General features: G+C 36.2%; 1 protein-coding gene across 1 annotated transcript; it reads left to right on the top strand.

Moving 5' to 3' along the window:
- Positions 1-2,367: 2,367 nt before the first annotated feature.
- LOC120420483 (CDP-diacylglycerol--inositol 3-phosphatidyltransferase-like) lies at positions 2,368-9,796 on the top strand. The gene is made up of 4 exons (XM_039583525.2): positions 2,368-2,577; positions 2,832-2,966; positions 8,469-8,786; positions 8,855-9,796. The coding sequence occupies exons 1-4, from the start codon at positions 2,529-2,531 to the stop codon at positions 9,025-9,027; spliced, it is 675 nt and encodes a 224-aa protein (XP_039439459.1). The 5' UTR covers positions 2,368-2,528; the 3' UTR covers positions 9,028-9,796.
- The last annotated feature ends 7,293 nt before the right edge of the window (positions 9,797-17,089 follow it).

Genomic DNA, 17,089 nt, shown 5'->3' with positions numbered 1-17,089 from the left:
CTATCGCTACATATCGAGGATTATATGAAAAACATGTTTTTTCTATGAAAAAATAACTGTTTTACAAAAGGCCAAAGTCAAAGAAATTTTGTTTGTTTCCAAAACACTCATAGACACTTTACTTCAAAGGGTCAATGTGGAAACTGGGTTGTTTTGTTTTGAAATCGTGTTTGGTCCATGGCCAAAACAATGTATTTCAAAACAAACAACGAAACAAGGTATGGCCCTTTGTTTCAAATTAGTTAAAAAAAACAGCGGACGGAACGGAACAGATTAGCGACGCCGTGGGAGGCCACGGATCACATTTCAACTTCCGGATGCGTCGAAAAAGGGCGACCTCACCAACCTGGTCCACGCGAACATCGATCAGTTCAGCCAGTACTGGCGGGAATGGCCCGGCGCGTTCTGTTTCATCTCGGCTTCATCGACCGGCGGAAGTAAGGAAAGCGGTGAAATCAGACATACGGATAGTGATCGCAGCAGCAATTCGTTAGTATTTGAATTTAACTTCCTCTTTCAGATCCAAAAACCTATTAGCGCCAAGATTAGCACACATTCCTGTCCGCGCTTCTGCAATAATTAAATTATTCTTTCGCGATGGAAAACCTTCGGCCGCACGGACGTTTACCATCAGTCCCGCTTCGGCAGCAACGAAATTAAACAGAACCTACTTCCGCCAACGACTATTTCATGGATCAACCTAAGACGACTTCCGAAACAACCCGGCAATGGTGTCAAGCACTGATGAGGCATGCAGAAGTGGCCACACGAGCGCCAACACTTCGTCGCCGGAGCAGCGGATGCGCCAGGGTCCAAAACGTTACATGCTGTCCTCGGACGCGGTCAAAAACCAAAGTGAAGAGATCGAGATCGAGGAAGGTGTTGGTGGAGAATCGCTACAAATTTGCTACCGAAAGCAACGGCGGCCAGTACAAGTCAGCGCTGTTCCAGAGTCGAAATCCAACACGTGTTCTTCATTCTTTGAAAAACTACCGCCAACCGCCACTTCGACTGACAAATCCTTCGCGTTTCAACGCCATCCGTGACGTCTCGATTTACTTTTTCACTAACAAAGATTTACTTTAAATAAAAGTTTCCCAGTATTTCTGGTCAATTCTTAAATGCTCAAGACGTATGTCATGATGATTCTATGCATTTACTATACATATTAAAACAAACTACGGCAAATCATATTAATGTTATAATTTATTTAATATCCTTTCCTCATGACTGGAAATGATAACAAACATTGATTAGGTGAAAAATACAGGATTGATGGTCTTTGTACCAGTAATTATAACTATGTTAAAACATCACTTTTTATCTTCTCTAAATGTTGAATCTCAGATTAGCCATTCCTTGTCGCAGTAAATACGAATCGCTTTTTTGTCAAAATTGCTAAAGCTAAATGAAGCAGTTCACTCAAGACAGCCAAGCATTTTTCCCACCTACTCGTGGCCAAAAACTTCTCAAACCACCGTCCACGGTCTCCAGCGAAGTAATTTCCCTGGTGTGTGCTGTTCCGGCTTCAGTCTCAGCTTACACTCGAGGGATACCGTGCACGACAAACTAGCGACCAACTGTGCTCAACATTCTCTAGGCCCTCAAGGATGTAACTGGCCAGCTCCAACGGTTGGTTCGGCTTCGAAAAATCCGCGAAGGTTTGCCACTTGCTGGAAGCCAAAATGAAATTAACTCTGTGTTGAAAATTACAATATAAAAACCATGAACTTACCTTTGCGAATGGAGGAGAAACTCAGCGAACACTTGATTATATGAAATTTTGTCAAAAAAAGACCACTAACCGCTCAAAACTATTTTAAAAAGAAAAAAAAAATTTTTTGAAACGAAAGGCCAAACACGAAATCAAAAGTTGTTTGGGTTTGGCCTGCGGCCAAATAAACAAAAGGGATTATCGGGATAATTATGTTTTTTCGTTAATTTCAACATAAGGATGCATAACCATACTAGTTTTACACAAATTGAGTGAATAATTTTTGCAGACACCTTTATCCGTTTGAAATAGGAATTAAAAAACTAATTGCAAATTTCATCCTTGATTTTCTCAATGTTTTGAAAAATGAGACCGGCCGTTTTACAATGTTTTGCTTGAAATGGTTTTTAATCGTGTTTTTTTACCGTTGTACATAAAATTTGACTTAGAGCTTTAGTACCCAATTATTCAAAAAAAATATAGTAATGTTATGTTTGGTCGATCCCCTTGTCCAAAATTGATTAAAAAAAACATCGCATTAGCAGCTCACCCGCATCCGTCAACTGACAGCTCTGTTTGCAAAACCTTCCAAAACAACATCGCCAGAACTGTCATCAAGATTTTAAGCGAAGAAAAACCTCCCACACTTCACAGTTTTGCTTTGGCATTGCATCGAGTTTGTTCGTTCGTTCGGGTGTGCGCTTCGGAAGGCGAGAGGAGAAAAATTTGCAAAATCAGCAGAAAATCGATTCCACTTCCGCACAGTGTTTGATTAATCAACGCAGTTTCCAGCGAAAGCAAAACGCTTGCCACCATGTCGACGGAGAAGGAAAACATTTTCCTCTTTGTGCCGAACCTGATTGGTAAGTAACTTTTTTGGATTGAGAGTCCTTCCTTGCCCTTGCACTTTTTTTTTCTTGCTTCTTCCGGAGGGGGTCTTCTTCCCCCCTCGGTTGTGGGTGGTTTGCTTTATCAAAACAAATGATTGGGAGGCAACCAGAAAGTGGGTTGGCGATTCTCTCCCGCAGCCGACGAAATCTGCGACGCCATACGCGAGATGAAAACGGTTGTTTGTTTTTCTTTCCTGAAAAATAATGTGTTTTGTTTATTTCCGCAGGTTACGCCCGGATCGTGCTGGCCATCGTGTCCTTTTACTACATGCCCACGAACTACGTGATTGCCAGCTGGTGCTACATCATCAGCGTGCTGCTGGACGCCCTCGATGGCCACGCCGCGCGCCACTACAATCAATGTGAGTCCAACGACGAGGAAGGGGCGATTAATTGAATTAAAAACTCAAAACATGCCATGCCACACACCTGACTGCGAGTGTTGCCGTTGCCGCATACAACTAACTAAATAAGTGCTCCGCGGCGGCAACAAAGTCGGAAAATAGTGGAAAAGGCCAAACGGCGAAGCGAGCAAGATTGCATAACTGTCGCCGGTGGAAGGGGGAAGGGAACCAGGGCAGATTAGGTTTGCGTGGGATTTGGATGAGTTTGGGGGGAGAACCGTAATCTTATCACGAAAAAAATGTTTGGTGACACCGGTTGGGAATTGGAAAAAGGCATAAAAGACAATATTGATTGAGTTTAATTACAAAGGCAATCAATATCTTTACAACCTGAATGTTGTAAATACGTTTAAATGAAGTTCATTGATTAGCTAATTTAAAAAGCAATCATATATCGACTTTATTTATTACACACATTAACCAGGCTTCAGAAATGTACATGCCAACATGCTTGAAAAAAAAAATCAGAAAAAAATGATTTGCTTTGGTAACCAAACTTATTCGTAATTGGAAAATGACAGCTCGAGGCTCGAGCTCGATCTTAATTTGCATCAGGACACTGTGAAGGGGGTTTATTCATTTTTAAGGTTTAATCATATTTTTTAACTGAGTCTAGAAAGTTTTATTGGACTTTGGATAATCAAATCATGACTTTAACATTTTTATTTCCTTACTTTTAACATTTCGAGTTCTGCGACCCCATTTTCCCATTTTATTTCATTATTTTGCTTGCAATCGATAATCCGAATTCAAAATATTATGAAATCAAGATGAAATAAAAATAAATAAATAAATAAAAAACAAAATCAAACGATTAAATCTTTCCAAAATATTAAAAAAAAAATGCACCGTCTTTGACCAAAGTCGCACAGACTGAATTAATTAAAACTAATATAACATTAAACATGGACTAACACAGGACTACCAAAATATGTCAGAAAAATACAAGGCCATTGCCATTGCCCTATAACTCCACTCCCCCTTCTTCCTTTGGCTGTGCCTAGAGCAGAGAGACAAACATTTATAAGATTTGTACAAGCCAAGTAAGGTTAAAAATAAATCAAAGTTGCAGAAATAAAAACAAACAATAACGAAATAAAAAAATATCGAAAAAAAAAGAACTAAAAAAATGAAAACAATAAGAAATTAAAAAACAACCTCCATAATTAAAAAAAAAAATTGGACAGATTTAAGCTGGGTGGTTTGCAAAACGGCCTCAATTTTGAACTGTCAAAGTGGAACCAATTTATTGTTCGCCAAAAGTAGAGAGTATTGTTATCAATCATTAAAAATTGTTTTTTTTTTTGCAAGAAATGATAAATGTGAGGCTTTTGAGAACCTGGAGTTGAAGTCAAGAAATCTTAAGAAAGTTGATGGCGAGATCGTCATTATTTATAATTATGAAAGAATTTATTGTTTGATTCCGTTTGAAAACCTGGTTTAGTGAAAATCTTCTCTGTTGTTGGATCAGCTTCGCTAGAATTAGCGAGGTTTTTTTCGCTGGACAAGGAAGAGCTCCAGGAATCAGCCAGGGAATTTATCGATCGAAACGTACCGTTTTCCAGCAAAAAAATGTCAAAAACTAGACAAAATAAAACACATACTTCTGATTATAAAACAGCAAATTTCCCAGTAAGAAAAAAGTCATGCTTGTGCTTGAACAGCCTCCAGATGTAAACAAAGTGGAATCATTCAAAAATCACGTTACGTATTCTCTCTATATCCATTAGAATTTAAGTATGTATTTAAAAAAAAACAAAAACAAAAAAAAAATCAAAAGTTTTTTTAAAAATATGTTTTGAAAAAATTAATAGTCGACAAAAACAACAACAAAAACTTCGAAATAAATAATTAATTAGAAAAATAAAAAAAAAATACTAAAGTATTTTTTAAGGTGCTATAAGCTATTGTCTTTCATATGTTTATAGGACCTATTCAAAAAATCAACTCTAGATTTATAAAATAAAAAAAAACACGCAAAATTCAGGCAATTCGAATGAAAAAAATGGACAAAACTAGACAGACTAAAACATTTAAAAAAATAAAAATTGACAAATTAATTTTGAAAAATATTTAATAATCCATCATCAACAATGACATTGGGATATACAAATTTCTGCATTTTTTATGATTCAATCTCTGGAGTTTTTTTTTTAAAAACACCCAAAAAGCAAAAACTAAAAATATGGTTTATTAGACCTTTTCAAAAAAAATCTCCATATCTCACCCTTAGACTCAATGTCACCCGATTTAAAAAAAATCTTATCGGTTTGTATATTCTAAAATGAAACATAAAGCTTAGAAGAAATTAAAAGATGGAAAAATTCAACAACAAAACTGTATTTTTTTATATTTAAAAAAAAACTTTAACTAATCTTAAATTTGAGATAAAAGAAACCGAGGAAAATAAAAAAGAAAAGATTTAGGCCGTTGCTTATATTTTTCAAAGTTTAACTAAAAAAAAACAATGGAAATATTAGTCAAATCAAATGAAAACAATCTTAAAATGCATTTTTTCTGCATTCATAATCATATTTTGCATGTTTGGGCTCGTTTAAAAATATTTTTTTTATGAAATTCCAATGTACAGCACCGCAAAAACTTTTTTTGCGACAAAAAAAAAGTTCCTTAATGCTTAAATATTTTTAAAACTAATAATTTCAAAACAACTGGACTGATGTATTATGTGTTTTAGCACACTTTTTTGTCCGATAATCGAGTATTCTTATTTTGACCAACATCCCATTCTGAGTTCACTATTCGAGTGATTTTATAGCCTTATGTTGTTGAGGTAAGGAAGGCAAAAAATCTTAAAATTGAAAATTATTTAAAATTACAAAAATACAAAATATTAAAACACATGAAAAATCATAAAAAAAAATAAAATAAAAAAATCTACAAATTAAATATTAGGGTGGGTACGTTTTTCAAAAAGTTCTCGGATCAAGTTTTAGTATGGTTCCCCTTGTAGGGCATGCCCATAGGGACTTTCATGCCAAATATCAGCTCATTTGGTTGTAAACTGGCTGCGCGCATCAGGGTTAAAGTTTAAATGGGAATTACTATGGGAAAATTGGAAATTTTGTTCAAACGCTCCTACAGGTCTAGGAAAATAACGCGCCAACTTCTGGTATGGTCAGGCCTATGGGGAATGGTCTGGAGAACACTTTTCCCGAAGAGAGCATATGGATTCGTTGTCCCTAGACCTGGCGCATCGGCAAACAATCCGATGTCTCCGAAATCAACGGTTTTCCCCCAAAAAGCATCAAATTTTCCTTAGCATGCTATGAAAGCTTGATGAACACCGCGACGCCATACGTCAGGCAGCTACCACGTGGTTGAAATATTTGCAAAAAAATACAAATTTGCTATGCAATGATTCTAAATTCGACTAAATAATATTAGGATTGCTCGAAATGATCATTTTCTAGTTCAAAGAAGGTTTGCAATTGAATATTCCAGCCGTTTCTCACCCACGTGGTAGCTGCCTGACGTATGGCGTCGCGTTGTCATCAAGCTTTCATAGCATGCTAAGGAAAATTTTATGCCTTTTGAGGGAAAACCGTTGATTCCGGAGACATCGGATTGTTTGCCGATGCGCCAGGTCTAGGGACAACGAATCCATATGCTCTCTTCGGGAAAAGTGTTCTCCAGACCATTCCCCATAGGCCTGACCATACCAGAAGTTGGCGCGTTATTTTCCTAGACCTGTAGGAGCGTTTGAACAAAATTTCCAATTTTCCCATAGTAATTCCCATTTAAACTTTAACCCTGATGCGCGCAGCCAGTTTACAACCAAATGAGCTGATATTTGGCATGAAAGTCCCTATGGGCATGCCCTACAAGGGGAACCATACTAAAACTTGATCCGAGAACTTTTTGAAAAACGTACCCACCCTATTAAATATACTTACAAGCCATTTGTGAAAAACAGTGTTTTAACATTGATTTTTTACTACATCAATTGTTGTGCAATCATTAGTGCATCTTCAGCGCGGGTACCAAACATCAAAGCAAATCAAATTTGCACCCGACGTCAACCCCACCGCGGTACCTGGCGCGGTAGCAAATTTGCTCTCAGTTCTTCGGAATTTCACATTTCACTTAAAAAAATCAAAAAAATAAAAAAATAAAAAAAATTAAATAATTCAAAAAAATAAAAGAAAAAAATTAAAAAACGTTAAAATTTTTCTATAAAATAAAAATTAAATTATTTTTTTTAAATAATTAAAAAAAACTAAACATAAAAAAATTAAAAATATAAAAAATTACATAAAATAAAAGAAAATTTAAAAAAGTTTTCTTTTCAATTGTAAAAATGAATAAAAAATTAAAAAAATGAAAAAAATTTAAAGCAATTGAAAAAATTGTAAAAAATAAAAAAAAATCAAAAAAATGAAAAAAAGAAACAATGAAAAAAAGATTTTTTTTAATTAAAAAAAAAATATTTTTTTAAATATAGGCATATTTCGTCTTTGAATTTTTGAATTTTTAATTTTTTTAAAATTTTAAATTTTTGAATTTTTAAATTTTTAAAATATTAAATTTTTAAATTTTTGAATTTTTGAATTTTTGTATTTTTGAATTTTTGAATTTTTGAATTTTTGAATTTTTGAATTTTTAAATTTTTGAATTTTTGAATTTTTAAATTTTTAAATTTTTGAATTTTTGAACCAATAGTGATTTTTTTTTTCAAAAATCGAAATATTGGTCGCCAAACATTTTCAACTTTATAAAACATTCGTTAAATTTTTCGATCTTTTCAAAAACAATATTTTCATTTTTTTTAATCAAGACTCTCATTTCAAAAGGGCCAAACATTCAGTATTACGCCCCTTTAAAATGTTAGTCTTGATTTAAAACAATAAAAATAAATCGGAAAAATTCACGAATGTTTCATATTTTAACATTGAAAATCGGACCATTAGTTGCTGAGATTACGAACATTTTCTATATTTTAAGTAAAAAAACGTATGCAGTAATTCTTCTAGTGTCCCAGACTATGCCTTTACGCATTTTTTTTTGCAATGTAAATAATAATGGTGCCATTCAAGAGCAGAAAATGTGAAAAACAAGCAAAAACTTGAAAAAGTGACTGTAAAAACGTGAAAAAAAATTATAAGTAAAAGGTAATGACAGAAGGTGATAGAATAGGCCAAATACTACCAAAATCAAACATAAACTAAACAAGATATATGCAAATTAAAATGCTAAAAATGAAACAAGAAAAACACAAAACAAGAGAAGTAAAGTTTTTCGTAGAACAATAGAAGTTTTCACAGTAAAAGTTTTTCGTAGAACCTTCTGAACACGGAAAAAAAGAAAAAAAATTGGGCAGTAGAGGGTTAAAGAGTTAATTATATATTATGAATATATCAAGTTTCTAGAAAACATGAGTTATTAGAACAAATATGATTCATGAAAATGCCAAAAAAATACAATAAACCCGTTTTTTTCCAGCCACCAAATTCGGCGCCATGCTCGACCAGCTGACGGACCGGTGTGGCACGATGGGCCTGCTCGTCACGCTCAGCTACTTCTACCCGCGGTACATGTTCTGGTTCCAGGCGTCGATGGCCATCGACGTCGCCTGTCACTGGTTCTACCTGCACACGACCGTCCTGCAGGGCAAAACGTCGCACAAGTTCATCGACATGTCCGGCAATCCGATCATGCGCGTCTACTACACGAACCGGATCGTGCTGGGGCTGATGTGTCTGTTCAACGAGCTGTTTTACGCCGCGCTCTACCTGCTGTACTTTACCCCGGGACCGTTGAGTGAGTTGACTGTTTGGGATTTTGGATTCTTTCGAAGGTATTAACTTAATTTTGTTTTTGCTAAACAGTCCTCGGAATGTCCTCGTTCAAGCTGCTGGCGATCGTGTCGGCCCCGGTGGCGATCGCCAAGACGGCCATCTCCGTGATCCACGGGTACGTGGCCAGCCTCAACATTGGCGTGATTGACGTGGCCGAGCGGGCGGCCCAGCGGGAGCGGGAAGCGGCCAAAAAGCCCCAGTAAGAAGAAAAAAGGTAAGAAGTGATGCGATCTCCGCGCGTGACGTTGGTTTTGGTCGTGGTCGAACTCTGTTCGAAGTACCTGACCTGGAAGAGGGCAGCACCAGAGACCATCGCCGGATCGAGCCGCCCTCGCGGAGAGGACAAACAAGTATTCGCGCGGTCAATGTCGAGTTTAATATGAATGTTGTGTAATAAGAAACAAAAAAAAACTAACCCTTTCTTCCCTTGTGTGTGTCTGTTAGTAATCGATGTTTTGTTTAGCAAATACAAAGGGGAAAATCGGGAACAAATCGGTTCCAGGGTTTAAGATTTAAAACAGAGCAGGATTGGAATTTGTACCAAAAATAAGGAAAAGAGATATGACAATTTACTTTACACAAACAAACACTAAACACGTGAGACTGCAAAGTCTAGCCAAAATGAGAGAAAACGAGAAATCATTTACGATAAATAACACTTAGTTAAGGCACTAAAGTCACTCTCACTTGCACCTGTCAACGCGCTGGTAACAACACAGGAGTTAGTAACATTTATGTTTTTAAACAAATCAGTCAAGCCATTGAGAAGCAGCACTTTCACGCTTTATCATTCCACGAGGACGAGGAAATAAAATGAAAATTTGATATTATTAAAAAAAAATGAGGGGAAGAGTGATGTTGTAGCAGGCCAGTGTGAGGTTATCCCTTTCTTGTGGTAGAGAAGAAAAATGTAGGTTCGTAAGAATGTCCGAATGTGTCACACACCTTTCACCGAGTAGTAAATTAGTAGAAGGAGAAAAAAAAACGTGGTCATTGATCGATGTTGCACCCAGAAAGAAATTTCATTTCTAGACTTTTAGACGAGGCTGTTTGGTGTGGAAAAAAGCAAGCAGCGAAACAAATATTATCAACTTAATAAAGAGAACTATGTAGAGTTAGTTTACTGTAAAATATGTTTTTTTGTTTGTTGAAAGAAACTCCATGAGAAGATTTGGTCTGAATAAAACATTTTACAAAAAAATCCGTCGCCAAAGAAACTATTTGGCATCAAATTGTGAACATAAAGCGGTTTGACAGATTTTAAAAATCTTTAATTTTATGCTTTGACATTTGTCGGCAATCGACGTCTGTTTCCGAAAAAAATATTGTACGATCAGTTCCTAGCTGGACTCGGTCACTGGAAACGACCGGCGACTCAGTGACCGACGAAATAGGCGGCGGGTCAGATGCGGGCATAAAAATGTCAAAATCTCTTCCCCTCTCACTTCGTCTCACCATCCAGCTGCAGCTTTGTTGACAAACAAACGGAGCACGCGGTCACATGATGGCGGCAGCGAGCCAGAATTAGGGGTGATCATGTGATTAAGAATGAAAGTTTTTTCAAAAAAAATAATATTTTTCCGACCGAATAAAAAAATTGCGAGCATGTTCAAACAATTATTCCTCATGTCGGAGAAGTGATAAAAAAGCAAAATTTTAATCCTTAATTTTTCTATAAATTTAATTTTTTTCACTTCAACTGGGAACCCCTAGGTCTATCCACGACCGTTTCCAATGACCGTGAGAAGATGCCAGAAAATCCAGCTACGAGCTAAATCCACAATATTTGGCGCAAGAAAATACTCGACCGAATTGGCAGCACTGGTCGCTCTCCTCAACTTTCTCCTTTGCAGGAGAGAAGTGGCAAAACTTTTGCATGGGTAGCGCGTTCCAGTTCTTTTTTTTGAATATGGTGCACAGTTGAGTGGATTTCCTCGTGGTTTATAGATGGTCTCGAATACAAATTTCCATATTATTTTTTTGAAGAATAAATAAATCACAAATTTAAAGCTTACACAATTATAAATAATCTAAAATAAAAAAAGTAATTAAATTTAAATTCTAAATTTTAAAATTAAAAACGAAAAGTTAAAAAAAATAACCGTATTTCCAATACTTTCCTGAATAAAAAATTGCCTATTTTTTTTTTGTAATAGGTGCAGTGAATTAGTGTGCTAGACAAGAGAGGGAATGAGCAGAGAGAGAGTCCATGTTGTGTAATGCGAGAGCAGGCCAGCCAAGAGAGAGGTTGAGAATGTGTGCGTGAGTAAACGAGAAATAAATCAGTCGTATGATTAGTACGGCATGTAGGGGAACTATACCCTTTCTCAGCATATTTCTATCAGCATTTCGATCATGATTTACAGCTTTCATAAAGTGTTTTTGGCTGTTCCAAAGTAATTCATAGCTCAAATAAAAGTGAGCAAGCAACTCTTCCACATCTGAAAATGTTGATTTAATAGTGGAAAACAGCAAAAGTGATGAGAATTGGTCGAACGGCTTAGAGTGATTAAAATGGGTATATTTCCCCTAGACGGGAAGGAACGCGGTCAAGAAAAGTTGAGCATTTCTCTTCGTAAATTTGGAATTTGGGAATGAATAATATTAAACTGTGTCGTTTTTGTAGCTTGTTAATTTCACTTTGCTATATCAAAGTGCTCCGACTTACACGTTGAAAAATATTTTCAAAATAAACTTTTTCTTAAACTTTTAAAAGTTTACGAAATGTCAATTTAGTTTTTACGAATAATATCGTTATCAGTGTATTCACGAAAACACTTTTAGAGTTTTTATTGATCGTATAAATGTCCCATGAGCAACTCTCTACGAATTCGGCCGATTTCGACCATTTTTATTTTTTGTATTTTTTGATTTGACTTAAACTTTGTGGGGGCCTTCCCTATGTTTGGTCATAAGCTATTTTGCGTCATTGGTTCACCCATACAAGTCTCCATACTATTTTGGCTGCTGTCCATACAAAAATGGTATGTAAATATTTAAACAACTGTAACTTTTGAGTGAATTTTCTGATCAATTTGGTGTCTTCGGCAAAGTTGTAGGTATTGTTGAGGACTATTGAGAAAAAAACAGGTACACGGAAAAAAATGCATATTTTTTAATCAACCTTTTTTTTCACTAAAACTTATTTTCCCAAAATATGTATTTTTTGATTTTCGAGATTTTTTGATATGTTTTAGGGGACAAAAATCCGCAACTTTTGAGCCATAGAGAAACATGGTCAAAAAATCTGCCGCCGAGTTATGAATTTTTGAAAAAATAGTGATTTTTGGAAAAAAATGAAGTTTCATGCAAAAACAAGTTTGGCATTACTTTAAAAAAAAAAAATTTCAGCGATGACCTATAAATGTTAGGGTACCAAAAGTTGCGTATTTCAATTACGAAAATTTTGGTACCCTAACATCTATAGGTCATCGCTGAAATTTTCTAGTTATCGCAGTTTTAGTGAAAAAAGTTGATTTTTTTGCCGATTTCGTCAATTTCTCGTTTTCGCGCGCGGCGCGTCGAAAACCCCGGATTTTATTTTCAAAAAATCATATCTCTGAATCCTTTTAATGAACCTCACCCAATTTTTGATATATTATGTAAAATTGTTCGAGGAATCCGTTAAAAATATTTTCAGATATAGGCTCTTTGGTCCAGACACCGTCAAAACGGCATTTGATGTTTTCATAAGACTTTTTCAAATGTTAGGCTAGATTTTTGAAACTCCACATTATTTTTTCTTGAAAGTCCAACTTATCATCTTTCATTTGCGCCCTAGACAGCTAAAATCGGTTGAAATGGAGCGAAGTTATGATTTTTTGAAAAAAGTCGTTTTTGTGAAAATCGACGAAAATGGCCATTTTTCGGACCACCCTAACACGGCGTAGGCCACCCTAATGGCCAAACAAAAAAATACGGGTCTAATTATTTTGGCCAAGGAACCCCCAGAAAAATTTTGAGCCCGATCGGAGAACTTTTATTTTTTTTCTTTAACTTTCATATGGAACTGCTGTATATATATTAGAGTGGGTACGTTTTTGAAAAAGTTCTCGGATCAAGTTTTAGTATGGTTCCCCTTGTAGGGCATGCCCATAGGAACTTTCATGCCAAATATTAGCTCATTTGGTTGTAAACTGGCTGCGCGCATCAGGGTTAAAGTTTACATGGGAATTACTATGGGAAATTTGAACTTTTTGTTCAAACGCTTCTACAGGTCTGGGAAAATCACGCGCCAACTTCTGGTATGGTCAGGCCTATGGGGAATGGTCTGGAGAACACTTTTCCCGAAGAGAGCATATGGATTCGTTGTCTCTAGACCTGGCGCATCGGCAAACAATCCGATGTCTCCGGAATCAACGGTTTTCCCTCAAAAGGCATAAAATTTTCCTTAGCATGCTATGAAACCTTGATGAACACCGCGACGCCATACGTCAGGCAGCTAACACGTGGGTGAGAAACGGCTGGAATATTTAATAGCAAACCTTCTTTTAACTAGAACATGATCATTTCGAGTAATCCTGATATTATTTAGTCGAATTCAGAATTTTTGCAGAGCAAATTTGTATTTTTTTGCAAATATTTCAACCACGTGTTAGCTGCCTGACGTATGGCGTCGTGGTGTTCATCAAGCTTTCATAGCATGCTAAGGAAAATTTTATGCCTTTTGAGGGAAAACCGTTGATTCCGGAGACATCGGATTGTTTGCCGATGCGCCAGGTCTAGAGACAACGAATCCATATGCTCTCTTCGGGAAAAGTGTTCTCCAGACCATTCCCCATAGGCCTGACCATACCAGAAGTTGGCGCGTGATTTTCCCAGACCTGTAGAAGCGTTTGAACAAAAAGTTCAAATTTCCCATAGTAATTCCCATGTAAACTTTAACCCTGATGCGCGCAGCCAGTTTACAACCAAATGAGCTAATATTTGGCATGAAAGTTCCTATGGGCATGCCCTACAAGGGGAACCATACTAAAACTTGATCCGAGAACTTTTTGAAAAACGTACCCACCCTAATATGTATATAGCAACCGAAAGTTCGATTTTAGCGAAATATTTGCAGTTTTTCGATTTTCAAATATAGTGACCATGAGTGATATTTTTTTTAAAGGTTCAGAAAATTTGCTATAAAATTTTCTAAGAGACATTGAAGATTGGACATTGGATTGCTGAGATAGAGCCGCTTTAAGAAAAAGAAACACGAAAATTGAAGTTTTCTAAATCTCACCAAAATAACCCACCATTTTCTAATGACGATATCTCAGCAACTAATGGTCCGATTTTCAATGTTAATGCATGAAACATTTGTGAATTTTTTTTTATTTTAATTTTTTTAAATCACGACTAACATTTTAAAACGGCCAAACATTGAATATTACGCCCATTTAAAATGATAGTCTTGATTTAAAAAAAATCAAAATATTTTTTTTCGAAAAGATCGAAAGTTCAATTGTTCATAGGTTTTTACAAGCTTTAGAAAGCCTTTGGAATTTTTATTGGATAAATCGTTGCCAACATTTCAAAAAGCATCATGTACAAACCATGCGTTTTGAGAAAAACGCATTTGAATGTTGAGCATCCATTTTCAATTCCCATTTTAATATAAAAGCAAAATAAGATGTGATAACAAACGATGAAAAACGTTGCTTTTGTTGATACTTGATCATCCATATTCAATAAAACATTATTTCCGTAATTTTATTTGAGAAAAACAAACATAACTTCTTTTGAAATCACCAACGTCGATATCACGCTGCTGTCACTGAGGGGGGCGCTTTGTTATGATTCGTTTTTCTTCGTCGAATGTACATGGCGCTTTTTTCATGTTGCTTTTTTTCGTCACGAGGTTTATGTAGCCTTTTGTTTGACAGGTTGATAGGGCTATATAAATAGGGACTGCTGATGGCAGAGATTTTGTTTATGTTACTTTATTTAAAATCATGATTAAACAGACTTTACTGAAGTAACTTTTGCTCATTTTTGGTGGAGAGGTAGCTTATTAGGAGTACTTAAGAATATACAATAACCCAGAAAGTGTCAAAATGTACATGATGTCTTTTGAAATGTTACCGTCGAAATATGTTTTGCGAGGATTTAAAAAAAATATTGATAATCAACTTTGAACTACGGAAAACCTGGAAAACTATACTTTACAATCAAACTGACAGTTAAGTAAAATATTGCAAAAGGTTTGGCCAAATCAAAGCAATTCAATTTTTAAAAAGTTTAAAAATTCCGTACAAAAATTCCGGCCTGTTTTTCAATTCAATTTGTGTTTTTATTAGAATTTAGCAATTCTGTTCCAGGATGTTACATTTTCAATTCAGAGATTTGGAGAACCTTTCAACTGAGATCAATTCATAAGCCTTTGCAGGGAGAGTACATATTTCTACGTTTTGATTTTGCTAGCTGAGTGCTCTTTTATTCCGGCCTGTTAAAAATCCGTGGAGTAGGTCGAAAATCCGTACGGTAAGGAAAAAAATCCGTACAGTTGGTAGCCTTGACCCTTGTAAACACAAATATCACAAATTCAAGCTTAATTTTAGGACCCTATTATATAATTAAGGAGGTATTAGACTATGACAAACAATCTCTTTTTTTGGCAGGTTGACAACTTTGGAGTGTGGGTTTCTTGGCCAAAATAGACCCGTATTTTTTGGGTCGGTAATTAGGGTGACCTACACCTTGTTAGAGTGGTCCAAAAAATGATCATTTTCTTCGATTTTTTTCCTTAAAAGCCTATATGTAATCACGTTTAATTTGCGCCCAGACAGTTAAAATTGGTGCAAAACTTGACAAAAATGACAATTAACACGGTGTTGGTCGCCCTTATAGCCAAAAATAAAAATACCGGTCTAATTATTTCGATTATCCAAAGTCTTCGTCAATATTTCACCCCGGATGTAGGAATTTTAAAATAATATTTTTTCGATTTTTTTTATTTTTTGAATTTGAGTTTGTTTGTTGTTTGTTCAACTGTTGTTCCAAATTTCAAAAAAGGCCAATATAACGCCCTTTTGAAATGTAAGAGTTGATTCCAAAATGTTAAATAATAATTTAATTAATAGTTTTGCGATTTCAAAGCGAATGGAGCACTTCCATTCGAGCGGTTTTTGCTTTTTTCTACAATGTATTTCTTATGGAGCGAACTGTCAAAAACTGCTCGACTGCGGGTGCTCCACAACCCCCTGGCACCACTGTAAATGGCTAGAACGTATGACACTATGACAGTCACCAAAACCTCGAAGAGCCCACGTAGTAGTATTAGTGAAGAGCCCACGTTGTTTATCGTGGGCTCTTCACTAATACTACTGCGTGGGCTCTGTGAGTGTAGCAGTATTGGTGTTGTCTGTTTGTTTACACCAAATTTTCAAGAAACATCTCTTTTTGTGTGTGCAAATCTGTTACGAAAAAGATGAGAACTGTTGCTTCCGATTGACCGGGAAGATTTGCCGGGTAGTACTGGACCGGGAACAACTCGCTGCAATCTCCGGCAGGGAGTAACCGACCAAGTGCAGAAACATCCTGGCCAACTCCCGCTGTCGACTCGCACAGGGAATCGAAGGAATCGCGTGCTTGTGTAGAATCCGACCTTTCGCGGACTCACAAGAAGCTCATCGCGAGGTGGTCCGAACAAATCTGAACTTTGAACTTGCAAAACCGTCTTCATCGCCACTTCGCGGGCCATTTATCCATAGTCTCTGGCGGATAGGGTCCTTCGGGAACTTGCGTTTGGAAATCCGTCCCGTGTCCCGTGCCGTTATTTTTTCATGGAAATCATTTCAACATTATGAAATAATGCCTTTTTCTACCACGCGGTTTGTTTATCTTCAAATTTTGACAGCAAGTGTGTTCTTCATCTTCTTTGTCGTCTTCATGTTCGCGTCGAACATTTAGGTTTCATAAACATGGCCGTCGTGACAGAGGGCTGGTGCTCCATTATTCTAAATAGAAATACACTGAGTAAAACTCCCACAGCGCATCGAAATGTTTTGCTCATGATCTGGCCCTGCTGTACAGAGCACTCAAATGTCAATCGCAAAACGCTTGAAATTTCGGTGATTGGCCTTGTGATTGGCCATGAAATAATTTCAATAGCCAAATAGCTGAATTTTAAACGGTGTTGAAAAATAGTAGTACGTACACTGAAAATATACCACACTTTTTATTCAAGTTTTTTGACACGTACTATTTTTACGACTTCGAATAGTGCTTGTTTTGTGTAGATCTTAACGTGAAGACTTCCATCATTGCCATGATTTTTCG

Source organism: Culex pipiens, chromosome 3, assembly GCF_016801865.2.
Source record: "Culex pipiens pallens isolate TS chromosome 3, TS_CPP_V2, whole genome shotgun sequence".
Taxonomy (NCBI): domain Eukaryota; kingdom Metazoa; phylum Arthropoda; class Insecta; order Diptera; family Culicidae; genus Culex; species Culex pipiens.
Note: the sequence above shows the minus strand (reverse complement) of the source record. Positions and strands in the feature narration are given on the sequence as shown.

Bases quoted from the DNA above. Each gene is read 5' to 3' on its own strand.
- LOC120420483 (XM_039583525.2), top strand. From the start codon at position 2,529: ATGTCGACGGAGAAGGAAAACATTTTCCTCTTTGTGCCGAACCTGATT. The intron at 2,967-8,468 runs GTGAGTCCAACG...GTTTTTTTCCAG, and splicing joins CGCGCGCCACTACAATCAAT to CCACCAAATTCGGCGCCATG. The intron at 8,787-8,854 runs GTGAGTTGACTG...TTTGCTAAACAG, and splicing joins CTTTACCCCGGGACCGTTGA to TCCTCGGAATGTCCTCGTTC.